We start from the raw sequence: 27,441 nt of genomic DNA, 5'->3' as shown, positions 1-27,441 counted from the left end.
AATAACTGTAGCAGACTTTAAATCTTCTTCCTGGAAAGATTATCCTAATTCTTTTTCTAATTCCCTTATCCCAAGGCACCATGACTGGAGATTTCCTAACAAAACATTGCCTTGCTGGCTGCCCTGGCTTGTAGGTCATGCACTCCAGAACCACCACATCCCATGTGCTCATTGCATGGGGTTCAACAAACCCATTTTCTTACCACACCCCAGGAGCTGTTGAACCATCATGTTTAAGCACCCAATTAAAGAGATCTGTGCAATAGGTGGTACTTCAGTTCATTAGCAATACTTCTTTTTTTCTCATCCAGAAGAAAATTTCCACATGTATTCACATTCCAAGGGGTCTTTTAACTCTGTTATTTATCATGTTGCCTCCAAATCCATCACTGGGATCATCATATGCATTTACAGAGGCAGCAAAGTTGTAGATGGAACTCATTTCAGGATGACATTTTAGTCCCTGTTTTCTAAGGCAGTGTTTTGCCATGATTTAGTACTTATGTGCATAAGATATAGTGAAGTGTCATATTTGATGTCCTCAGTGTTTCTTTTCCTCCTTTCTATGCTGATTGGTATAATTTATATGGACGCTTTAAACCCCCCACTGTGTGTAGTCTGCTTGGAATGCACATATAATTACCAGCCCATCTTCCAGCTTTGTTTGGTTATGTGGAAGTGGTTTTAAATGTATTTTAGTTTTGCCAGTGGATATGCACCTACACACTTACACGCACATTTTGGGTACATGGTTGCTCAGTCTTTATAACATATTGTGCATCATCAATAAGGCCTTCTGAAGGAGTGAACAAAATGTCTTAAAGGTAAGAGTATTCTGAAACACAATGTATGAAAGGGAAAATTGTTTTCTATTCTTGCTAGCCTAGCAGTATGTCTCAAAGGAGACAGACTAATCTGAATGGTATTCAGGTTTCTGTTGCTTAGGGGTTTTTTTTTTCTCTAGTTTGTTAGAGGGAAAAATGTGTTTGAAATTATGTTCTTAAGCTCACTAGCAGGTACATGTTCTCATCCTGATGAGCTGGTGAGACATCCTAAGAACAAATACTCTGCTTGGTCAGGATTCAGGCAACTTCATCACCCATTGCATCTTTTGGGGTGCAGAATTGGTGGAATAATTGCAAGTGCCTCACATTGTACAGTGAATCATTCCTCTAAAGCAAGCATCAAAATGTAAATAAAATACATCAGGGTTAATTATTCACAGGGTCTCAAATGTATCCATTGGCTTTGGAGCTTTGGTATCAGCACACCTTAATAATGTAATCTGGAGCTTGTATGCTACAGGCTGTGCTTCTAAAACTCAGGATCTGCTTGTGAAAATGGGGTTCATGGCATGTAAACAGTTAAATCTCTTCAGCTTCCTCCTACCTAAAAAAAAAAAAAAAAGAAAAAGCTTAAAAGCTAAGGAGTTGGTGTCCTTCAAAATCTACGTGCAGCATTAGTTTATTGAGGATCAATATACAAATGTTGGAGCTCTAGTTCTGTGTTTCAGGGTTACTCATTTTCTCAGCTGATAGTACATCAACCTTTAATCCCCCCAAGTGGATTTCCCTGTTGCATAAACTGCCAAATTTGCATTTGTTTTGAAGAGGTTGTTTGTGCACAGAGGTTCAAAAGCTGGAGAATAAAAATGTAGCCACTGGTCTCTAGATATTATGAATTCTGTAAGTTTGTTATGCCACTGTGGAGACTAATAAGCAAACTGATTTCATTTGCAATGTAGTGCACAGTTCCCATAAAGACCCCGTGCTCCAAGGAGCTATTGCTGCAACCAGTGCATCTGCATTGCCCATAAAGTCTCTCTGGGATAAAGAGCAGCCCAAAGCTCTGTGTAGTCTCTCTCCCTCCCTCCTGTTATTTTCCTTCCTATAACAGGAATTTGATAGCAACATCTGCCCTTCTAGCATGGGAGGGAAGTGTGCACCTGTATGGAAACACAAGACAGATGAATGATCATGTCTTAGTTCCTTTTCATAAAGATGCAAAAACAAATGTTAGTCATCAAGACCATCAAGTTGCTGTGGACGCTCCCTGGAGTACGTGTTCTCTAAAGCCGCACAAAATCTGCTTTGGCAGTTTGTGAAACATGTCATCTGGTTTCCATATGTTTCCTTTCCAAATTCACAGCAATGTCAGAAAATTTACAGTTGCTTCCCAGCACAGAGGGCCCAGGTCCCCCTGGTGAAATTCCTTTCCCAACATGGCTTAAATTTACACTTTTCCTCCAAGAAGCCGAGTGCTTTTAATGGTATGTGGGTCTGTGAATTGTTTTATTCTACATTGTAATGTTGCTTGATGCAGAGAAGGCATTTTGAACATCACTGCATTGCATGCAGGTAAACGTCATTTTTGTCTGATTTTCATACAATTGTTTGATTTTTTTTAAGACAAGAACAGAATGCATTAGGAAGGGAGCACTGTGTTTTCTCTGTTGAAGCTCTTTCTGCTTTGCTTCATCTTCCTCTGTTATGTTTGTTGCGTTCTGGTGTTAAACTGGTGTCCTTAGACATCTCAAACATGTATATTTATGTTGTTTTGACCTTTCCATTCATTGCTGGCAGACACTGACTGTCAGCCATTTGAGTTAGTGAAGAGGAGGGAATAAAATCTGAGGTCTGTTTGCCAGTCAGCTATATCAGGTTGTATTACCTGATTTAGGATTACCTTGTAAAAACACTTAGAGGATGTCTACATATATATATATAACCTTGATAATGTTTTCCAACAACAGCCTGACATAGCTCTGACCTGTGCAGATGGGTTTGTGCTCCTGGTTGCAGGTATGGCTGGGAAGGTGTCTTGGATAACCAAATGATCCTTATAATAGTTCCCATTAGATAAAATGCTCCACATGTGCTCTATGAGGTTGGCAGAAGCTGGGGATGTGATAATGTGACGTTATTTTCCTCCTTTTTGATAGGGGAATAGTCAGCATTACTTTAAATCCTCATTAGAATTCAAAGAGCCCGAACATCACCAACACTGTTTTAGGATTAGAATTTGTTAATTAATTTAATCCTCTCCCGTTCATCCTCACGGATTCTGTGGCAGCAGATGGTAAATCCTTAAGACTTCAGTAGGAATAAAGGGTTAAAATCCCAAAGCCTGGATCAGATGGGATTGCAAAAAGTGCACGAACAATTCTCAGTGTCTGTCTTACGGTTTGCCAGCTTCTTGGGAACAAACTGCTGAAGTGCAAAGCAGGCAGAGTCCCTGGCTATTAGCAGTATTCAGTTACAGTAGATAAGATTTGGGGGCTACGTTTCCTGAGCATGTCACTGTCATAATTTACTTGTTTGTTATAACTGTTTTCCAAAATCATAGGATTGTTCCCTAATGTGTTGGTGAATACTGTGGTTACTATTCTAGTCTGCAGTAAAGGGCATCTCAGTGCCTGGAAAATCACTCATGTAATAAAACCACTGCCATTTTATCATTTTAATAGAATAACAATTTTGTGTAACGCTGCAAATATTACTCTCCAATAGATGGTGGTGGCAGTAACAACGGAAGACAGCCACTCTTACAGCAAAAAATTATTACCTTGTTTAGATTATAAGATGAAATTTTTACTGTCACATTCAAATGAAAACAAAGGGAAGACCAATAAAACAAAGAAGGGCCCTGTCCAAGCAGAAGTTCTGGGGGGCTGCCAGCCATCATGGGGGGCACTCATCCAAGGAAACCATGCTGAGAGGTCTCCAACTGATTTTACATGGAGAAATTCAGTTGCCCAATATGCTATGCCAATTGAGGATCACTTCTTGAAATGTTTTAGGGTATAGCAGTAAAATGGAGGAATGCAGAGCAAGCCTCAAGCTCTCTCCTGTTGCATTGTTGGGAATAAATGTGAAAAATAAGGAAGGATCAGGTCTTTTGAAATGTTCTTCCTGTGTAACAGTCAAACCCTTTGGGGGATCAATACACCTATCACTGATTTGAATCAATACTAGAGCAACCTGCTAAAATGAGGAGTATAGCATTAAACAACTGGTTTGTAGGAGAACAACTCAGCCATAATGCATCCCTGGCTCCTGCAATGCTGTGTGGTTTATCCCTCATCTCTGGGTCTGCCAGGAATGGCTATAAAATTCAAGAGGGGCTACCCCCTCAGTCCCTTGTCTTTAACCGCCCCTAAGAGGAGATGGGGAGGATTCTGCCTAGTGAATGAGCACTGACACTGCAGCCTGCTTATTTAAAATCAAATCTGTGACTGCTTCCTGAAGTTCAGTGTAAATTAAATTGTTACTTGTGGTCCGAGAGATATAAAGCATCATTTCTAGCATCATTATTCTCTTGCTGCACATGTTTCTCTCTTTCATTATTTGCACCCTGTTCGGTATCTGCTGTTGATATATCCTATTAGATTTGTCTGATTCTTATTAACATCTTTCCTATACTGGCACGTAGAGATTTTGCACTACAGTCTGCAGATACAGTGAGATCTTTCTGCCTTATCATATAGTTGTGACTGATCTCTTTCTCATCTCTTCTTCCTAATATTTCCCTGCCACAGTATCAGACAAATGTATAGTATGGTTCAGTATTAGACTGACATTACAGTTTTGCTCCATGAACCCATCTTAATGTTATATCAGCCTTACAAATGTGGTCAGATCAACACAGCAGTTAGTAATGTGAGGTTTTGGAGAGTTGCTCACAAGTTCACTGTCAGCTCAGGCAGACTGGTCATTGTGAGGCAGCTGAACATCTGGAAATCAGAGGAATGATCCTTAGTGTGATTTGGGTTTAGCCCTGTTTCTTGAGAAAGTCTACCCAATTGTTTTTATCCTCTCAGTTAATAGAAACAAACTGTACAGAAGGGTAACATTTATTCTTGGGGATATCATAAAAATGGGCTGACGGATGCAGGACTCTCTCTGGGGTAAAGAGAACCATGTGAGCTCAAAGCTCTGACCATAGCTCTGTGATGGCTTCAGTCTGAGGATAACATCATTTCTTAGCCTTGATGAGTATCGTGCAATGGTCAGTCCCCAGGAGAAAAGCAGGTTTGGTTTTGAAATGCTGACTTATACAGTTCAGTTCTTAATGTGTTGCTGAAATGGACAGAGTTCAAAAAACACTGGTTTTGTTTTTGGGCTGATATCCTCCAGTGTTTAGGATACCACAGTTAGCTCAACAGTCTGTAGAGAATAGCATTTGTGTCTATAAACTATGTTAGCATCAGTGGTATAAGAGGTAAAGTCCCAAACTGAGGCGTTATTAATAGTTCTTAAAAGAGCAGGACAGGTAAGTATTCTTGCTGAAAAGCTTTGGCAAGTTCAAGGTAAATTCTTCAGAGTACAACACTACTAACTACATTTGGCATATCTCCCAGCACATCCCAATCAATGCAGAATGAGGTCTACCAAGCATTGGTGAGAGTGGCATATATAATGTATATGCATATATACTCTGAATAAATTACTGTAAACAGTGCTGAAGCAGATAGAAAATTCAGTACCAGAAATCAATTGGCAGGGACCTGGTGCAGAATTCCCGGCTCTCCCAGGATCAGACAGAAGTGCCCTATTTCCTCCACGGGAGACTGCAAAAGACAGAGCAAGCTGGTAGCTCTGGGATGTAGTTGGTGAATGCAGCTTCAGAATAACAGAGCTCCCTTATCTGCTCAGAGCTCATTCTATCATCAGTGCTTGTGGGAGCCAGAGTTCCCGTGGCACAGTCATGGAGTACATCAACACAGCACAGGGCAGCAGGAGGCAGGGATTGCCATGGTGGCAGTGAGCAGCCTGGAAAGCCTGCACAGTACAGGGCAGTGCCCTACAGAGCTCCCATCCCCAGTCCAGAAGCAGTACAGCTTCATTAGTGTGGCACTCTGCCCTGGCTAATAGACCCAAAATCTCAGCAGGACCAATTAGCGAGGGCAGCCTTAGATACATGGCTTCTGGTTCTGGCACTAGCTCACTGTGCCCTCTGGACATGGCATCTAGTGTTACACACTGAGTGGCCAGGCTATGTCACCACATGTACCTGACCCCTTGTTGTTTCCTTGAACACGGCCTTTCCTGGAGACTGGCTCCTTTTTTCCGATTGCACTCCTCATGCCCAGTGATCCCGTGAGGGGAGGGAGCAATACAAACACCACATGCCATGCCCCAGCAGTAATTCCTGATCCTCAAGTGTGTCCTAGCTGATGGATTAAGACACAACTTGCCTATCCCAGGATAAAGGGAACAATATAGTCTCTTACTTCTAGCCTCTTTTTTTATAGCCTTGTTCTGCTAGTTCCTTAAATGCTGTATTTTTCACATGAAAGGTTTCTTTCTGACTTCCATCAGCATTTGTCAGGTTCTTGGGGCAGAGGGCAAGATTCAGAACCTTTGATGGGGAGTGCAGTTCCATTGATGAGCAGAAATTTGCCTACTTGCATCGGTCCTGAATTTAGCCCATAGTGGTTCTTTTGTAGCATCCAAAAGCTTTGTCTGTGTCTGAACTGAATGTCCATGGTGGAAGATCAGAGTGTGTCTGGGACAATTGGCATGTGGGTAATTGGTATATTTCTGTGAGAGAAAATGGTTCATGATCCTTATAAAGGAAAATAAAATAATGTTATTCCCCACTGACATATTAAGTGAATTGATAGTGTTTGAAAAGGCAGGTATTAAATCTGGAAGCAGCATGAGCATTATGAAGTAGCTAGCAGTTTTATCCTAGCCATTTAGAATTCCTATCATTCAGCTCTCACTGATTTGAAAGTCACACATTTATTTTAGATTGTAGCCATGAATTTCTTGGGAATTACCTGACATGAAAGCATGGAAGAGTCACTTGATATGAACTGACAAGACAATATCAAAGAAAACATCCTGATACACTTAATCCAGTTGCAAGTGACTTAATGAAAGTGTTTTCATCCAGCTATATTTTTCATTAGTAGCATTATGCTATTAGGAAAACTATCAAGTTAGATAAAAACTCCGGGTGTCCTGTAGGGCAATAATCTAAAGCATCCCCGGAGATCTGGTTTCAGAATTCAAATGGATTAGGTCTCTTGCTCTCTTTATATATATAGAGAAAGAGTTTACTCATGAACATGAACTGTCTGGCTCTTAATTTCCTTGCTATGCTGTTAATGTGAAAAATGTGACATAAACATCCAGCATGTCAGGGAAAAAAACTGTCACTGAGAGCACCTGGGACCACACCAGTAGGTGGATTAGAAGATAGGACTGATTGTTTTTTTCCTTTGGACTGTACCTGTCCCATTCTTCGTGGGCTTAATGGTCCCAGCTTTCTTGATCACTAGAAATTCACCAGCTGATCCAAACTTTGAATTACTGCAGAATGAAAGTGCGGAAGATGAAGTAAACAAGAAGGAAGCCAGATGTACTTAGTATTATCTGACAGCACCACTGCTCTGATGTAGATGACCAGATGTTTCAGGGCACAGGGGATCTCTGGTTTTCTTTTGACTGTCCTGGTGTCCTGACACGATGTCAGGTTGCAGAGATGTTCTGGCTCTTGCTGCTAGGAGCTGCATCTTCCCATTACTCCACCAAATGACTTGGAAACCATGACCTTTTTCCCATGTGAGTGATACCCAACACCATCAAACACACAGGCTGTCAAAGCCAGCTGTTGCCCTGAGGAAAGGACAGTGCAGTGCAAAGGGAGAGGGCACATGCTGCTCAAACCACCAATTCTTCTTCTGAGGATGCAAGATGCTCTTGCAGGCCTTTTCTAGCACTCACCTGGAAGTTGATGGCACAGCAGATTTGGTCCAGGTAATACAGTGCTTAATAGCTGTGAAGAGCTCACTTGTGCTTAGTTAAAGCAAGCTGGAGACCTCAGTGCTGCCTCAGTGTTGCTCTCCAGTAGGAAGCAGGGAGGAGCCAAACAGAAGAATGGATGTATTTGTCTTCCCTCGGCTGAGAGAAGGAAAAATAGTTCTGAGTTGGGGCTTTTTCTGTGTTTGTGGGCTTTAACTTTATGGTCAGCATCTGTTGTTGATGAGCAATGGGATCTCTGAAGTGCTGACCAGCTCTTTTTGTAATGCTTTAAAAAACCAGAAAGGCACACAAAGTAATAAAAAGAGATGTGAATCCATATTAAAGGCATTAATAACTTGAACAGAAGTCTCTATTTAAATAATGTTTTGAAACACACTGTCAAATGTTTATTGTGTGGGGTTTGTAACCCAACCTTGTTTTCCCCTGAAGACCTAGGGACTGGAATGTGCCAAGTCACACAAGTGCAGTTCTACATTCAAGAAATTTTCGTTAAAATTCCCAGGAGACAGTGGTTCTCTCCTGTCATGACTCTCAGTGGAAATCTTAAGACCCTTGTGCAAGTAAGGATTTAATTCCTAGGGCAAATGGATGTTTATTCTGTTACAGAACTTCTTACAGATGTGTTTCTGTGTCAGGACTAAATGGGAATAGGATTGAACAGTCTGCATGCTTCTCATCAGAGATCCTGGGTGTTTGTGTACCTTATAGCCTTTCTAAAAAACTATTCTGTATTTGCAAAAACATTTAGTTTAAAGAATGAGCAAATGCTTCCAAAACATCTGCTAACTACTTTCTTACAAACAGAATTCTTTATTAAGCTAATCTTTTTTTATTTAATAGTATTTTTCAGAAAAACAAATTTGAATGCCTCTGTGCTGTGGGCATTTGGCATCACCAAGATCTCCTTGCATAAATAGGTGTTTTGAAAGAATCTGCTCTGACAAAGGAGCCTATGACTTCAGAAGGAATAATTGTATATTCTAGGTATCATTTCAGTTCTGTCACTAAAATAGTCTTTGTCTGTGTGCCTTCACATCACGCCTGTCTCTGCAGTACCCAGGAACCTCGTGAGAACACAATGTGGAAGCAGACTTTTCTTAATCAAATTCATCTACCAGTTTCCAAGGGAAACATAACATTTCCCCCATGCTTATTTTCATACTTTCACACATCATACACACAAAAACACTTCTGCTAATTTAAGAATTATGACAATTCACCCCTTCTTTCCTTCACACTACAGCAGCAATACAGTTTGAGTCACATCAGTAGCGTTCCCGCTGACCAAGATTATAGCTCAGCAGGAAAACAAGTCATTCCAAACTGTCTCCTGGCATAAACATTTTGGATCGTTTTTGTATTACAACTGAAAGGGGAAAAATTTTGGGTCTCAGACTTTTTTGTGCTTGTTGTGTGAAAAAAGACAGGGCTTTTATTTTTACAGTGAACATTCCTTTTGCTCCTTTTTTACTGCTTTAGAAGTAGCAACTTTTAAGGGGGAAAAAAAAATACTGTGTTTTAGTATGCTGTTATTACACATGCATCTGCGGATTAAAGGCTCCCTAGGCACCTATTGATACAATAGACTGTAACAGCTCCTTTGGAGTCATGTCAAACTGTTACAATCAACCCTGTCAGTGATCCACACTTAATAGAACATTAAGAGATGCTTGAACCATATCTTTCAGTCCCAGTCATGGTTATCTGAAGCAACATGGAGGTGAATGCTCTTTGGCCAGTGCTCCAGTTGCACACCCTGAGATGACCACTGAAGTGACACTTAGATGGAAGCAATGTGAAGGAAAGTGGTAAACAACATCCCCCTTGGTTGAACATTTCTTAAAATGGCAGCATAGCTGCAGAAAGAGCTGCCAACAGCTCCTGCTGTGCTCTGCATTTGTACTTCTCAAAGGGTTTTTATAAAGGATTTGTCTAGGAAGCCTGGGCTTTTGGTGAACAATGTTCTGAATCATTTTCTACCAAAAGACTTGGTGATCAAGGCTCTAGTAGTTAGATGTTTGTTGGATGTTTGCATTCTTCTCCTGTTGCTAATGGTGGTGTTAGGGTCTTCATCCATCCATCAAAATAGAAAAAAATGAATGGGCAGATTCTCATACTTATTCTGATACATCTGTGGTCCACAAGGATGCTGGAGAGGGACCCTTCATCAGGGATTGTAGTGGTAGGACAAGGGATAATAGGTTCAAACTTAAAGAAGAGAAGTTTAGATTGGATATAAGGAAGAAGTTCTTTGCTGTGAAGTTGGTGAGGCACTGGAACAGGGTGGGCAAGGAAATTGTGAATGTTCCATCCCTGGCACTCAAGGCCAGGTTGGACAGAGCCTGGAGTAACATGGTCTAGTGTGAGGCATCCCTGCCCATGGCAGGAGGGTTAGAACTGGATGATGTTAAGGTTCTTTCCACCTCAAACCATTCTATTATTATATAATTCTAAAATGTCCCATTGAATGTTGACAGAAGAAGGAAAGAGACAGGATGGAACATTTAAATCCAGAATCTTTATTCTTATAATTACGGCCTCAAATTTTCTCAACTATTCTGTGATCAAGAAAGCCAGTACAGCCTCCACTGCTAGTCAAACAGCACAAGTGACTTCAAGTGGAATTTATCTGTTTACTGGCTAAACCTCTTGAATGCATAAAAGCTGGGGAAGTATAATGCTGGAGTTGACAAAAATATGGTGCTGCTGGTTCCTACAAGTTATTTGAAGTGCTCTTTCAGTTTAGCTTCTTTAATAAGAAAAAAAGAAAAGTAATTTCTTCCACAGACTCAACACTTAATTTCACCAGCTCTGGGAAGAACCTAATATTGTGAAGGTCGGTGAAGTCATGAGCCCCAGTATTCAGGCCTAATTTTTCCCTTATAAAATTTAAAAGAAGAAATCCTTTTTATCCCTCTTAGGTCTTAAGATTTGTGGGTTTAATGGATAGCTTCCATAGCTGTCAGTAGAGCTAATATATATGTTTGTAGGTCTCTGGTACCTGTGGCTGGCCATACTTGCTGTTATCAGGCTCTGTTTTGCTGGTAGCTTTGCTGGATTTTTACTATTTGAGATGTTTGTTGTTTGTCTCAGGCAGAATAGTTTCAGAAAGCTTCAGCTAAAACAGTTCTTTCATCTCATGCAATTAGGGTTAGCCTAAAATACATTTTCTCATTTTGATGGTTGTTTTCTGTGCTACAGGCTGTTCTACAGCTCTTTGAAGTCGATGGAAATCTGTCCATTAACTTCAGTAGGCTCTAGTTTGTCCTTAATCGATAGTAATTTGATTAAAATAGCTCTGAATGTTCCAGATCCCAGTGGACATTGCAGTTGTCCCTTAGGTTGTAATAGCCCCCAGCTTTTCTGTACACGGTCAATCCTGTTTGCCAGTATAAGGGAGAGTGTAAGGAGATATGTGAATCTCACAGTTATCTCTGTTCTTGCTAAATCACAGTGGACAGGTTTGAGATAAATTAAACCCACACTGTGCAATGTGGATTCTAGTGACTGAATCATTCCACAGCCTGCTTTCTGCAAGCAGCAGTGTTATCCTGGTGCAGAATGAGGAGGGGATGGTATCTTCTTTGTTTTCCCTTTTCTCTTTCTCCTCCCAGCCAACAGGCAGACTGGGTTTGTAACACTTCTTGTGACTGCAAAACACAGGCCAAGAAAAAAATCATAGTGTTTCATTGTATGAGTTTTCTTGTTGCTCTGGAGCATTCATTGTGTTTAGACCATAATCCTTTAAAAATTGGAGTGTCTTTCCTTGCCTCTACCCACCTTGAAAGAGCTCCTTCCCTGGAAAGTGGTGTTCATCTTCAGTGGCAGAAAGGGTACCTGGGGTGGTTCATACATCCTCCCCTCTGAAGCTGAATCTCCAGCATCGTCTTCCCAGCTTGGTCTGGCCACATCCCAGATATCTGTGTGGCCTTTCTGCTGCCTGTTCAAGTATAGCCAGTGAAACCTTACCATACCAACCTTCTGACCCTTTCAGGGAATTCAAATCAGGTGGTGAAAGATGCTTTTGGTCTGATCCTTCGCTTATTTACCATCGCCCTGAAGTTTGGAGCTGAAATGTTGGAGTTTCTTAGTAAGGGCTACCTGAATGAATGCTCACAATCTTCCATTACTGCTTACCCCATGCCAGTGCACCTGTTTCTTTTCTCAACTCCTGTGTCTTTTAAACTCAATATAAGAGTGAAAGAAAGGAAAAAACAGCAAATGAAGCTCTGCATTGAAATTGAGGTTCACAGTCTGACACAGATGCACAGAGTCTTCCAAATCAAAGAGAATTGATGAGCCTTGCACAGGCAGGTGCCCCAGCTCAATCACAACCTAAATAATCCTGAAATTAAGATCAGAGCTTATCACTGCAGTTGCTGCCATATGTAGCCACTCTTCGGCTCTGCCTCCTATGCTGAGACAGGGAGTTGGGTGCATGAAAACACCGACCTGCAGAGCAATGGGAGCCCTGGCACAGAGGCAGCCTGGCAGCAGGAGCACTGCTCCACTGCAGGGAAGGCAAATTCTGGAGTCCTGGAGACTTGGGATCAAAGAGGTGTGGAGATGACAAGTGTGGAATGTCACAGCGCACCTCCTGCTAGGGTGATTCAGGGCACAGTGTGGACAACCACACATGCCACCTCCTAATTAGAGGGGAAATGCTGTCCCTCAGTAGTGGCCTCAAACCAAAAGGGATGAGCTACAGCAGGGAGTCATCCTTGGAATAAAGAGATGGGCAAGAGCACAAATGCCTGGGAATGGGGCCATGGAGGGAATGAATAAGATGCCCTTCCAAAGCTACTCTTTGTTTGTTAGTCTTATTAAAAAATACATAAAAATGAGCTGCAACTGTTATGCTCAACACAGCATTTTGAAAGTTCTCATGGTTTTCAAGCATACCCCGCTAAGCACAAACTATGATTCATATGGAATTTGCTAATTAATACTGGCATGATATTGTCTCCTGCTGTTGCCCAACTTCTTGCTTGAGAAAACTTTTTCATTTTAAAGAAGAAAGAAAAATATTTTCTCTTGGAACAGTAAGGTGCCTCTTCAGATGTGAAGTCTGCCAAGACAGAACAGGAAGGGGGTGAAATAGGAGGGATTTTGCCTTTGCTTTCATTGAGTTTCTTTATCGTCAGTAGCACAACCTGACTCTTTAGTAAGGTGGTGACCAGAAATAACTGCAAGAAACGCTAGCTCTTCTCTCATCCCTATCTTTAAGTATGAAATGCGGGGAAAGAATAAATTGTCATTTAAACTCTGGATATTGCAGCAAGCAAAATGATTTGGCTTTTTTTATTTCTCTCTGTAAACTACTGGATGTGGAATCTTTCAAAAAGTAAACTGACTCCTCTTAATAAAGCTCTGCATATAGATATTTAGCAGCTAAGCACTAAATCCATGGAATAGAGGAAAAGTGCAGAAGTAGTGGATTAATATAAAAAGGATGCTTTTTCCCCTTCAAAGCCTCCTTAAGTGCTGACTGATGGAATAAACCCTGGAAACTTTCTCTCTGTTAATTGTCATGTTCCTTGGCTTGCATCCCATTTGCTGTCCGTCATCTTCTGCAGTTGAAGAAGTTTCACATAAGAGCTCTCTTCTTCTGTTTACAGGCATACCATGTAGTTTATTCAAACCCAGGGATAGTTCAGAGGGTCAGGAAATCTTCCTTCTGCTTCGTATTAAGAAGAAAAAAAGAAATGCCCTGAAGATTTAGGGTTTGAAGAAACATCATTCCCCTGCATACATCCAGCTTCTCAAAGGCACAAGAGCCAACTTTCAGCTCTTCTAGAAATAAACATGAAGCCATACCCCACTCTAATCCCCACAAAAATCCTGGGTCAGTTTGTCAGGCAGCGGAAATCAGTGTAAAGCCACTGAACTTAAAGAAGCCATGCTGATTTACACTAGCTTGGAGACCAAGGCATGGCTTATAAAGCGTCACATGGTTTTGGTATGTGACAGACTGTTTTCTTTTCATTTCCTCTGATTAGGAAAGGATACTGTGTGAAATAATAATAATCTGTTCCTTTTTAGCATCACCTTTTGAGTCTGTGTGAGATTGATAGAGGAAGATGACCTGTAATTCCATCTCAATTAAATGCTGAAAGTCAGCAGTTCATAATTCTTTCACTGGTGGATTATTTTCAAACCACCACATCCCTCCCCCCCCCCCCCCCCCCCCCCCCCACCCTCATAGGACCTATTTCCTGCATTATTATCAACTTTTTTAAAATTGAAAGTATTATGAAGGCAATTTCCTGCCACCAGTGACTTTCACAGCACTTTCTCAGGGCCCTGCAGCCTGAGAACAACCGCTATGACTAAACCCATCAGCAACTGAGGATCGCATGGAGTGCCCTGAATTACAAAAAAACCCCAAAATGCTCCAAAAAACATTCTGTAAGAAATCGTTTTCAATGACTCCCTCCTGATAGTTGTTGGGGACCACCATGTTTCAGGTCTGCTCCTGCTGTCACCAGTCTTCAGCAAGGCTTTAAGATTATGTGGGTAGTGGATGGGATGGCTCTGTGAGATCTAGAGGGCGTATTTCTGACTTACAGTTGAACTATAAAATCTGATATGACAGTGGATACAGTGAACAGATAAAGAGCATGAGAAAACACCAAAATGTTGTAAGAGCTCAGTTTTGATTTGTGTGTCAAAAGAGCAAACTGTGACAGGGTTTCCCAGCTTTGTTCCTGGAGGGTTGCTCGCAGGGGTGAGGGCCAGGGTGGGTGCTGCACAGCAAAGCTATCTGCAATGCAACACCTTTGCTTTCAGTTTCTGTTAAGTAAAAATCTTGTCCAAGACTCATACATAGGCTACAAACAACCTGTGGCTGCACTGTGGGAACCCAAGGCCAGATTTTCTGCATATTCATAGTAAGATGTGCAGCAAACCTAGAAATAATTTGACTTGGGTTTTAGGTGCTTTGGCAGGAACACAATTGCACTGATGATCTGGCCCCAATTTGCAAGTGTTGAGTATCTTGAAATTTGTTATTGATGCTGTAAAATGCACAAAGGAAATAACATTTCCTTCCAGTCTCTTTTACTTACTGTAATTGTGTGTGGTAGTTGTAGCTGTACTTGACTGAGAGTAAAAGTGGCAGCAGAAGTGTGATTTGGGGTTGGTAATACCTCTCTAAATAAAGCCCAGTGTGCAGATTTCTGTACTTCCTACCTTATTTGGCTGTTCTCAGAGATTGCTGGTGGTCCTTATTCTCAGTATTGTCAGAGATATCTCTATTACAGTGTGGAAAACAAGCAGAGGGTCAGGCAGGTTCTCTATGCTTGCAGTCTTTCTCTATTTTACTCCTCCAGCTGCAATTGATAGAGCCAGCAGTGTGAAACAAACATTGCTCCCATAATTAACTGCTGCCTGTTAGGTCTGCAGGTAACATGAAGCTCAGGGGTTGTAGAGGGGATTTGATGGCAAACTATAGGTGCATGTGATGGAGAAATAGGTAATGGACAGACACATGCCATTTCCTCTCATGGGTCACCTTGCAAAAGCATTGATATGGATATTGGGCAGCTCTGGTTAAGAAATTGAGTTAGTCCCTGCCAGTTGCATTTACAGTGCTTTGCTAATCTATTCTTTCAGACACCACACATAGTGTATTTCATTGTGCTGCCTTATTGATCAGAGGAAAGATTCAATTTGACAGCAGTTTCAGAAAAGCCTTCAAGTTGTCCAAGATGTGGTGGAATTATTAACTACCCTAAGCTGACATATGGTAATTTAGTGTTTAATGTTTGCCCTGACACACTGAGGAGCCATCATGCCAAGCTACCAGCTGATGCCCAGAAGTTTATAGGTACATAAATAATAGCTGAAATAGTTTTCTGGAGCCATGTTTAGAATTAAACAGCCTTTTATAAGTTGTGTGTTATAGTTAAGCTTTCTTTAGCATGGCGGCAGGAGCTAGAACCCCGCTGCACTACCCACTACAGTTGGAATAAATGAATAGGATTTTGCAGATTTTTGCAGCTGTATTTGTACAACTTCATCTTGAAATAATTCTAATTTCTGTGCCTAGGCTTATAATTTTTTCAAGCATGTTACACAGTTGGCTGTACATAATTATGTCTTACAGCCATAAGCACTGACAATCTGCTTACCTAAACTATTCTGCTCTCAACTTGTCATCTCACTGATGGTGAAGGAATTGTATGTAATTCACCAGATCAGAAATTAAATTATCAATTAATAATACTGCAAAAGAATTAAACAAGAAATTCAGTGTGTCTGTCAGAGTATCTGCAATTAAAAAGGCAGTTGAGCATTAGCATCCATGATGAGACTGGACCCCTCCAGCCTTGCTCACCAAGTCCACCAAGCTGCACGTTTGCTGTTTTTTCAGGCATCTGTGCTTTGTTCCTTCTGCAAGCAGAAGTGCCACTATGCACATAGTTGTTGTTATTGGGGTTTTTGGAGGCTTGTGGTTGTGTCCATGCTCATAACTCTTGAGGACTGCTACTGGCTTTGGGGGGGTTAAATTCAGAAACTGAATGTGCTGTAAATAGAAGTGAGATGTAAAAATGCTCTAAAAACTGTCAGAAAATACTTTTTTTAAAGTATGGTGCCATGTGCTCAAGCAGAGCTGTCTGCCTCTTGTTAAAAGCATGTGGACAGGAAGCACATCAATAACTCATGTGAATAAGTTTAATGTGGATTCAAGTCAAAGTAAGCAGGGTCTTGGATCTAACCTGCATAGAAGTATAGCTAATGAAAGAGAAAACATGCCAGAAAAAAATTCAGCCCTGTGAATTTGTTCCAAATGAGCAGATTCAGCCAGGTTTGATGTTTCCTAGAAGGTGATCTCCCATCTCTAGTGCTCAAAGCAGAATTGCTGGGTGTTTGAGAACACTCGTGGCAGAGGGAAAGGTACCTCTGCAAAGTGGAACTGCAGCTGCTCAGGGGGACCCTTAGCAATGCCACTGAGCTACAGGAAAAAGAGACGGGATGCTGGAGCAGAGGAGAGCTGTCTGGGAGAGGAATGCGGGAGGCTCAGCACTTGGAAGTTGTGGGACAGAGTTTGGACACCACAGAAAAGCTATAGATGATCCAGTATTTTGTCTGCATAACATATGAGGATGAGTCCTAGGACCAAAGTCACCTCACTGGCATTGTTCAGTGGACAATAAATCATAGAATCATAGGATATCTTAGGTTTAAAGGGACACATAAGGATCATCAAGTCTAGACCTACACTGATGCCCATTAACATTGCTTCTATAAGTGCATAGGTGGAAATTCATTTTCTGCTTCCTCACATTTGGTGTTTCCCTTTTCTGACCATTGAAATAACTTCTATATGTTTTGTGCCATGTAATCTACCCTACAGAACAAATGAATGGGTTTGCTATTCCTGTAATTAAACTTACTAGAGAGACTTTGAGAACTGCAGAGCTTTTAAATCCTGCTCTGCAAGCATCCCAAAGTAGCATCTCAAACAGGAGCCTCAGCAGATTTTGTTTTCCAAAATATACACATTAGAGGGTTTTATTATTTTTTCTATTGTTAGCTATTTGCAAACAGGTCCAAAATCTTAATTTTATGCTGAGACTAGCATTCGCAATCATGCCACAGCACCATAATATATGTGTTCTGCAAAATGTGAATTCAGTGCATGACTGTACATGATTGGGAAAGCCAGAGCTCATTACAAAAGTCATACTAAGACCAATTATATCCCTTAAGTCTGGAAAAACACAAGTGTGTTTGTCCCTACTGAATACTTTTTGCCTGTGTCTAAGCTCACTGTCCTACCAAGAGGAACACTGCTTGTGTTAAATTGCTGTGTGGTGTTGTACAAAGATTGTTATTCACTTGTACTTCTGCTGTGCAGCTTAATTTTTAAATGCCATGGACCAGGTTTTCAGCTGAACTAAATCAGCGTGCCTCTGCTTGAAGCCAGTGAGTCTACACTGATTTGTACTCACTGAGTGCTTCAATCATTAGTTACAGTGATCAGGTTACTCCTGTGTAGGTCAGTATTTGCTACCCTTGTTTATCCTCTGCACTGAGCATTCAGGTTTCTTCTCAGTTTTATCCAGAAAGGTGCTGGATTCTCTTTGCGAGGCTGGCTTTGTGGCAGATGTGGTGTAAGGCTTTAGGGCAGACACACCTCAAAAAGAAATGAGGGCAAAGTCCTGTTACCATGATGTATTTTTCTTTGTCTTTGTTTATGCATAACCATAGCAGACAGCAGTAGGGTCAGCTTTAAGAAGATGCTGCAAGATCGTGCCCTATGTAAGGATAACAGCGTGTAGCCCTTCATAAATAGATTATGATCTTCTCTTACCTGTCATGACTTCTCTAACACAGGAATAAGAACAGTGTGGTTTGAACTCTCAGAGATATTTGCTTTGACTTTGTCGTGAAGCATCCTTGATAGCAGAGGAAGGCTCTTGCATCTGCTTCAAATCCGTTAGTTAATATCAGCCCCTTGCATCTTGCACAGGGTGAACCAGTATCAGTTCTTCAGGGCCAAAATTCACCTGATAGCAGCACATGCAACTCCAGTGGGATGCCTTCAGTCACTACACTGAAGAATCTGCTCTCCTGTAAGAGAGATAAGAGGAAGAGTAGTAAAAATTAGTTTTGTTGCTTCTGTTATCAGTGTGCCGACAGTGATAAGACATTGGCAGTCATGTGGCAATATTCTGTTGGTCCATAATAATCTCTTTCCATCAGAGCTGCTCTTCTCCCTTTCACTCACCTTGCTGCAGTCTGAAGCATTTCCACAGTGGAGTACTTAAAAACTGAACCAGCTGCAAAAGGCCTAAAGAAAGGTGCATGTTGCTTTAGAGATCAGCCTGCCGTATCAATTACCATTAAATGTGGAAGGTCCATGAGCACTGGCCAGTTCCTGATACAGGCACATTAGCTTCTTGACCTTCATAATAGTAAGTAATGAAAAGTACTTAATGATTTAAAAATTAAGAGCATGCCACAGATTGCAGTTTAGTTTGTTTTCACTCTAAATGCAGAGACCTGGCAGGGCTGCTCTTAACTACTGTTGGTCCCAAGTTGGAAACTTTGGCCTGGCTGGAGAGTTACAAAGGAACCAAACTGGCCCTATGAATCCTACAGACCTCAGTCTTGGTGTTTCCAGACAACTTGTGCTACAGCAAAAATCCTTTGCTGTTTCAGCAGGTAGGAAAGCAAAGCTAAACTGCAGCAGATCCTGAGCCTGCTTTCACTGCGGAGCACCAGGTATCCTGTGCTTGTAGCATTTCATCTGATCGTGTGTGAAATATGGCTCCCTTAGGCAATTGTTATTTTGCTTTTATTCCAAGCAGAATAATGGTACTTTTGAATTGGACCGTGAGTCTGTCGAGTTCATTTTCATCCTGTGCTTATTCATGGAGTCACACATGGTTACTGGCCAGAATTGCAGGCAGAAGTTCTTCTGTCCCACTGCATTAGGGTCTCCGTATTGAACCGGATTTATACGCTCCTGTTCTCCATCTGTTCGATGTTACGTTTTTGTCCAGGTGGAGCAGAAAACCGCTGGTAGACAATTGAGAAAAACCTGGAAGGGAGAGAGGAAGTGAGGACTATCAAAGCTACTGACAGGCATAGGGGGAAAGCTCCAGAGAGATGTACCCATGTGGATGTAATTGGCCTGAAGGGAGCTGCTGCATTGGAGAACAGCCCTTGGAGAGAGGGAGACACATGAAAGCCAAAGGACCTGTGAAACACTGGAAGCTTTCAGCAACTGAACATTTGGTGAAATGCTTTAGCCAAGCTCTCACAGGGTCAGTGCAGAGAAAGCAAACTCCTCCTCGGGAGCAAGAGAGCTGGATGGGGAAACTTCTCCTCTGCAGGCAGCAGAACATGAGCTGAGCATGAGAGAAAGGTTCTTCTCTTTGGGGTTCAGACATTTTGCTCATTTCTTTTTTGTTCAGACATCAGTTTCATTTCTTTCTCTAATGCAGGCTGTACAGTTAATTACATCAAGAACTTAAATGACAGCTTAAATCCCTCTGACATACTAGATTTACTCTAGTTTATCATCAAAATAAATGCGTTACAAATCACTTTGCACAGATTACAGCTGGAGCAGAGGAAGATTTAACTCGAGAGACATACAGCTATTGGGACAAAGGGAACATTTTTGCAGTTTGGATTTGGATTTTAAAGAAGAGGAAGAAATTTAAGCCCTTGCATAGTAGTAATGATAGTAGCTAAATGCTGTTTGTAACTGCAGGAAGAATGGCATTCATTGCAGTGACTCGCATCTACGTAAAAATTATACATCTAGTCTAAGTATAATCCTTGGGTTTTTTTCTACAGTATGTGGAAAGAGAAAACACTCATTCCAGGAAATGTAATGTATACTTAAGCATTTAAGACAGGAGGATGGATTTTAATCTGGAAAGGCTTCCTTGTCTTCTGTTTATCTGTCTATTTTAGACCAGATACAAAGTTATCAGAAAGTTATGTATGAGATGAAACTAGTCCCTTTTGAGGAAAGAAAGAAAGCCACAATTACAAACGTGCATTCCATCTGTTCTTCCTTTGCCAATAGAGACCTTTTCCTAACTTAACCTTATTTGCAAATACCACTGCCATGGGAAACTTGGCTCAATTGATAGTTGTTTTGTCCAGTAGAGGATAAAGACTTGCAGGCTGCTACTAAGGCCGGTGTTGTAGTTAGTGGAAATAGCTACATACTCATAATTATAGCTGCCTTGCCAAGTCAAAGCATCTTATCTGCAAGGTGCAGAATAGATGGTTTTCTCTGAAGACAGCGACTTGTTTTAGAGGATCTTCTGTTTTCTTTTTCTTTTTCTTCTTGGGAAGTAGCTTGGGATCATTGGCAAGTTTGATAAAATGGGACAGAAATTAATAAATACCACCCCAACCTGGTTGGGTCTACAAATGTGTCTTAGTTTTTCTCTGTCCATTTGACTTTTGCATTTATTTATTGAAACCATATGTGATTCTTTAAGCAGCATGCAGTAATTTGTTTGGAAATACAGGGCTAGAGATGTGTCTCTTTACTGACTTCTGAAACAATTGTGAAACAAGAGGAAATTTTATACAAATGCATCTTAAACATATTGCAGAATCAGCTAAAAATAAATGAGGAAGTCCTTAGCAAGGATTTCAATAAGCAGTAAGAGTAGCTGAATTAAAGTATTTCCACTAAAATTAATGAGCCAATCCTGCAATGCTTAGACTGACTCTTAAGTGTGCTCTTTTAAAGATTTTGAATATGTTTGCCTGTCTGAATTTCTATGGAGCGTTTTGAATGCATGACAGATTATAGTCTTCAATTATTTTAATTTAGTTTTCTTAATGGGCAAAATAGCTAAGAGCTTAATAATAAAAGTTACTTACTGCTTATCATTTACATTATTTTATGTGTTCATTAATAATTATAATGGATTTTATAAAACAAAAGAAAGTCTCCCCAGGTCATGTTAGTTCAAATTTTGCATAGTATTCTATGGGAGATCTGGAAAACTAATTGTTTTTTGAAGGGCATTCTTAACTCCATATGTTATACAGCAATCTGGAGAACTTCAAAGGAAATTTATTTTCTAGTTTGTTCTGTGGGCAAGAAATGCAACAGTGTGTAAATGGCTTACAAGGCATTCTCTAGATACATTCCTAGGCACTTACATACACCATCACATGGTGATGGGCAGAACCCGGACCATGTGAAATCCTCTCCGTATAGTTTGTTAGGTAAAGAAATACTGTTGTTACAGTGCCATCTTCTCTTCTGTAGGCTCAGATGTCCTTGTTTGTTCAACCTGTCATTACACACTTGGTTTCCCTAGGCTTCCAGGCATTTCCTTCACTGATATCTAAACAATCTCCATTGAGCCACTTTACCTGTGTAATTTATGGACTTGCTGGCAGCCTCCAATCTGCTGACTGTATGGCTTTCCATAGTCTGCATTGCCTCTGCTCCTGGCACAGGAGAGTTAGAGATCTTTGGTGGTTCTTATCTGCTAGGATAAGAGGGCTTGTAAATTCAAAGCCCAGCAGTGGGAAATGGAAGTGCTATGAGCACCTGAAAGGTATGGATCAACAGGAGCAAAACAGAATGATAAAATCTGGTTCCTCAGAGGAACTCATCAATTGAAGCTTTGCTTACCAGTAAAACTTGCGTGAACAGCTTAGCTACCCAGTAAATCCTGTGGAGATGCAAGAATCGTAAGGTTTTACCTCTAAAAGTGGGATGCAGTCTTGTGTCAGAAGCACAGGCTGATTTTCAAGTCCATCTAAATGTGGCGTTGCTTAAAGGAGAAAGCCAGCTCTGAAGGGCTTAGCCCTGTATTATTTCAAGAATTGCAGTGTTCATTTTCACACATTTTAGTTATTATATCGGAACCTGCAGTGGAAAATACCCATCTGTGAAAACACACCTATTTCTCCTGTTCCTGAGATTACTCTGAAGAACTGAGAGCTTGAGTCAGACTCCTGGTGTTCTGGTTCTGAGCTGTGAATGTTGACTGCAGCCTTTGTGCTCTGTTGTGGATGGTCTACCGATGCTTTGAGCTCAGGCTTCTCTACAGTCCCCCTCTTCACTGTTGGGCTGCAAGGCTGCTGTGTCCCTGCTTGCCACAGCCAAGGGGAGATCTGGCAATTCAAGTTCAGTGCCCAGCTCTGCTGCAGGTTCCCTCTGTGGCTTTGGTGGCCAGTTCTGCAGTTCCCAGATGGTCCATTTGTATGTTGTCAGTGTATGTGAGAGCGCATAGCATCCCTCCTGCCTGGAAATTTTCGCCTGTGTTTGGGAGATAGGATCAGGGGGTCACACCTTCCACCATAAATTGCCTTTTGTTCTGGGACACTTTCCCTCGTCAGTGTAAAATCCACTCAAAGCTCTGTCTCAGAGGTGTTTTTAAGAGAATAAAAGCTGCTTTACAAGCAAATTCCTCTTACAACAGTCATCAGCCACCATCATTTATCTTGCACACCATAAACAGTGTTGTACCATGCTTGGCTCAAGGGTCCAAGGGTTCTTCAAGTAAAAAAATGTACGAATGCAGCTAAGGAAAACTGTTCTTCTGCCATCTGTTCTGAAACCCAGAACCCTGCACACCTCATGTCTGCTTTCTAAAAGGAAAGATAAATGAATTTTAAAAAACATGTCTATTTTGCCCATATAATACAGGTACAATACCATCTTCTCACTTCCCGGACATAAAGGAAGAAAAAGCAACTCTGCTGAACCAGAAAATTCTCCAACTAGTAATTCTTTTCTCCTGATCTAGTGAGCTCCTGGGGAATTGGGAGGGGGGTTTATTCTTAATATTACTATTATTATGGTAAACTGCTCCAGGAATGGTTTCAACAAAAGAAGTAAACCTTACATTGTATTCAGATAATGTTCTTAACTTCTCAACAAGATTTACTAAATTGCACCCTGGGAATTATGCAAATGAAACTTTTGGTCAAAATGTTGCAGGATTACTGGGTGGAAAAAAAACAAAAACACATCTTTTTTTAAAAAAAAATCTCATTAAGAGTGCTAAAATTGCATGTTCTAATATCAAAAGCATGTGCTTTTGTGCGATGAATATCTCACTGGTAGTAATATGTTCTATTACGTTCTGTGCTTCATTGTCAGTGGTCTTTGCAACTTTCAGTGACAAGTGCTACTCCTTATATGTTTTTTTCTGAACACTTCACATCGTTGTATTCTTACTGGAAGTGGAATTAAGTACAGGCAACAGGCAAACCATTGTAGTATGATGACAATTAACAACAAATAATGAGCCATTGCTGAATATTTGCAACATATTTCTGCCTGTCTTTGTTTTGCTCAATGCAGTATAATTAGCTCATGGATTTTTCTTAGTATGACTGGGAAAGTTGTGTGGGTCTTATAATTCATTTCCTAGATCTGTAATGATTTACATACAGACAGCTTAGACCCTACTAATGCTAATAAAAGTGCTGCAAGGACATCCTGTAGCATACACTTTATTAAACTGTACATAGCTTTCTTAGAGAGCTTCTGTTTATTTGCATTTCCTGAAAATAAAATATAGTGCCTTTAGCACTGAATATTTAAATCCAGCCTCCTTTTCCCTGTTCCCGTCTCTCTCTATGCATTTCTAATGCTTCTATCACAACAGGATCTGGGTACTATATGCAACAGGAAATAGAGCAGAAAAATGTCCATGAAGAAGTAAGAGGCTCTCCCCTTCTGTGATTCAGGTTAAAACTGCTTCCATTTTAGTTCCTTGAAAAGAGACTGGTGTGCTGTTTGGTGCTTGTGCTTATTACAGCCACAGTTAAGCCAGGCTGGTGTTTGGGGCTGGTGAGATCCTCCTGGCTCCTGTGCTTCCATGAGCAATAAGGCAGGAAAAGTGCAGAAACCTTGGGTTTGGTTTTCTGCTCTTTTTCTTCCATCTTTGTTAAGGAAAGATTTGTTAAGGGTGAAAGGCTGGTTTTATCCTGACATGTTATATGTCCTTAGGAGCTGTGCAGACACACAGCGATAGAGACGGACCCACAACTGTGTGTCCCATGTTACGCTAAGGTGGGAGCCCCACACTGGCTCAAACCTGGAGGTCCAGCAGTGGCTTCCTACATTTTCACTTACCTTAGGCCTAGCTACAAGTGCGTTCAGGGTGGGTTAGAACTTGAACTCCCTGACTTGAGCTATGCATTTTTCACTGAATTCAACTTTCAGCCCTTTCTGCCTGGCAGGGTGAAAGCTGACTTTCTGAAATGGGGACTGTGGACTTCAGTTATTGAGCTGGTGAGTCAGTTGCCATCATTAAAACACAGTTGTACAAGCAAAGCTTGATTTTAATATACTCTTAGTCACCCACAGATTTGCTAATGGAAATTGGATTCATTCATGTCTACTTGGATCCCTATTGCAAATACCCCTGAGCCCCACAAAAACGTGTATAAACCATTGTGTGCATCATGAGGGCACTTTCACACTGTCCCCAGTACCTCTTTTAAGTGATTATACCAGTGTAAGTCAAATCTGTTTTTCTTGGTACTAACAGCCTAACAAGCAGTGAATCCTGTAGAGAAAAGACAGATGAAACTGTCTCTATTCCCTGACCTTCAGCTCCAGAAGTGTAGGTGCAGCACGAATCAATCCTGGCAGTGTCTAGTAATAACTGACATTATTAGCTGTTAACAGGAACAGACTATTTGGTGGAGGCAGTACAAAGAACACAGTGGACAAACTTGGTAATGATCAGGACAAAGGCATCAAAGGAGATTCACAAAGCCAGGGGATCTGATATTATTCTGCACCAACACATTCAGTATCTTGTCAGCCTCCCGCGTCAGGAGAGGAAGAAATAGCTGTAGGTCACATACAGGAGGAGTGCGAGAGCAGCGCACAGTCCCATCCCAATTCCTTTGCCCGACAAAGCAAAGCCTCCTCTTCTCCTGGGAAATGACCTTCACTCCCCAAATTGGGGCTGTTTGGGGATTGCAGGAGCCTCCTGCATCCCACTGAGGCCACTCGGACTCCTCCAAGCTGCTGTAGCAGAGATGCTAACACGCAAGGTTTCTATTATCTTCCTGCTACTTTGTTGTATTCGTAGACCTGTTGGGGAAAAAATTATGCACGTCGCTTTTACACTGCCAAGACAGTTTGTGATGGTGTGGGGGGTGGTAATTTATTTGTACCTTGCACTTTCAGGAATAGTCATGCTGTTGCAAGAACTTCTTTCAGCATTTGATCAGAAAATTAAATTTGGGTTTAAAGAGATAGTTGGGGTTGCTAGGACAATGTATTAACCTCCCTGTTTTATTTTCTGAGCTTTGTATCCAAGGTTCATGTAACTCATCATGCTGCATTCTGTTTGTATGGTGTTCTCAAAGTATGGGAGGAAAGGGGTTTCAAAGCACACTTTTCCTCAGCAAATAGCCACAGAAAGTGGTATCATCCCACTGACATTCCTGGCCTTGTCAAGCCAGCAGATTTGGACAAAGAGGAAGCAAACAACCCCAGTTCTCCAAATTTCATGGGAGTATTTGTGTGCAGTCACAGGAACTGAGAAGGAAGATGTGGGATCTTGCAGACAGCATTTTCAGAAGTGATTAATGCCTGGGAGACTCCGGGTATGGCTGAACAGTTTGGACACTTTAAGGAGCCTAGGGTTTCAAAAACATCTATACAACATTTTTTTGTGCATATAGGTTCTTCCCCATCCTGAGACAAAGAGTCAGAATTTCAGCAGTTCCTAGAAAATTGTCATGAATAAAAGAAGAGAAAAATAGTTGAAAATATGTGGAATATACTTTTCCTGGCTTTTCACCAATTCTTTGCCACACAGCTCACTTGTCAAAATTTACAGCAGCATTACATTTATGCAGCTTTCAGGCTCAGATCATTAAAGTTGTTTAAACATCCATATGGCTTTTGTCCCAAAGTTATCGATTGCTGTCTTTGTTATTTCATCCAGATTCGTTCCGACAAGGACAAAGAGATCCATATCAGATACAGCATCACTGGAGTTGGAGCCGACCAGCCGCCGATGGAAGTCTTCAGCATTGACCCTGTGTCTGGCAGGATGTATGTGACTCGCCCGATGGACAGAGAAGAAAGAGCTTCCTACCATGTAAGCACAAAACTGGGTTCTCAAGCTCACAGTGAAACTGTAGCAGCATTGCTGGGTTCAAGGAGGGACACACAGCCTTGAGAAGACTGGGGTTTTTGTTCAACATCAGAGCCCAGATTGCAGTTTGGACGGGCTTCCTGTGTCAGCAGATCTGAGGAGCTGCCTGCACAGGGGTGCTTGGGCTTAACTGACAGTGTGAGTCTCTGTCTCACTCTGCTGGAGCAATTGTGTGTATGGAGATGCTGGCTTTGTTTCTGCTTTCTGTTAATTTAACCTGCTAAATCAGCCAAAATAGTGCAAATTGGTATTAAACTGATGTCCTTTTCAGACACAGAGTCATTTCTTTAAAGTGGTACAACTTCACACTGCTTTTTATATCCATGCAAGTTTATGTGCAGGCCAAACCCCCCAAAACTATGAGAAGCCAATCTCTGTGTTAGTGTGCCTTTGGAAAATACTAATTTAAGAATCATTCACTGCAGTTAAATAGGCAATAATTGGAATAGCCATTTTTCATTTTAAATCACTTGGAGATGTTCAGGCAGTATGATGGGGGTGTGTCAGATAGGTTTTTAAATATGCAGATAGGCTAATATTAAATATGAGAAAATTAATTAAGATTAATTACACTCAAAAGTGGCACCTCATGCTAGTTCATAAAATGCTCTACCTGCAGAATATTTAGAGTGTAATTGGCCGTTATGTTTTGATATAAATCCTAGCCCCTATATTGCACAGCATAATTGCACAGCAGGTACAGTCCTGCAGATTGCTAAAAAAATATGTTGTACTTTGCATGCTAGCCCTGCAAAATCTCAAACACTTCCTGCATCTACGCTTTAGTTCTCTCCTGGAGTGGTTGTGAAAGGTTATTTCATGGATTGCTTTGTATCAGCATTAGCCACATCTATGGGCATCATAATAGCCATTCCCAGGGATGCTCTAATGTCAGTGAAGAGGCACGGGTCACTTCCAGTGACACCATATTCCTAACTGCGCCGTCAGAGATGCACATTCTGACAGCTTTATCAGGTATCCAGTTAACCATGTTGACACAGCTCCTGGACTGGGGTGGAAGGATACAGAAAATA

General features: G+C 41.2%; 1 protein-coding gene across 3 annotated transcripts in view; it reads left to right on the top strand.

Moving 5' to 3' along the window:
* LOC101872730 (cadherin-4) overlaps positions 1-27,441 on the top strand; it is a 457,816-nt gene that overhangs the window by 331,661 nt on the left and 98,714 nt on the right. For all 3 annotated transcript variants that reach the window (XM_031047633.2, XM_031047634.2, XM_034066742.1), the window contains one exon: positions 26,195-26,350. In XM_031047633.2, the coding sequence (XP_030903493.1) occupies positions 26,195-26,350 (156 nt within the window). The remainder of the gene's footprint in view (positions 1-26,194; positions 26,351-27,441) is intronic.

The sequence above is a fragment of the Melopsittacus undulatus genome, chromosome 10 (assembly GCF_012275295.1).
Source record: "Melopsittacus undulatus isolate bMelUnd1 chromosome 10, bMelUnd1.mat.Z, whole genome shotgun sequence".
Lineage (NCBI taxonomy): Eukaryota > Metazoa > Chordata > Aves > Psittaciformes > Psittaculidae > Melopsittacus > Melopsittacus undulatus.
The sequence above is the reverse complement of the archived record's forward strand: the minus strand, read 5'-3'. Positions and strand labels throughout refer to the sequence as shown.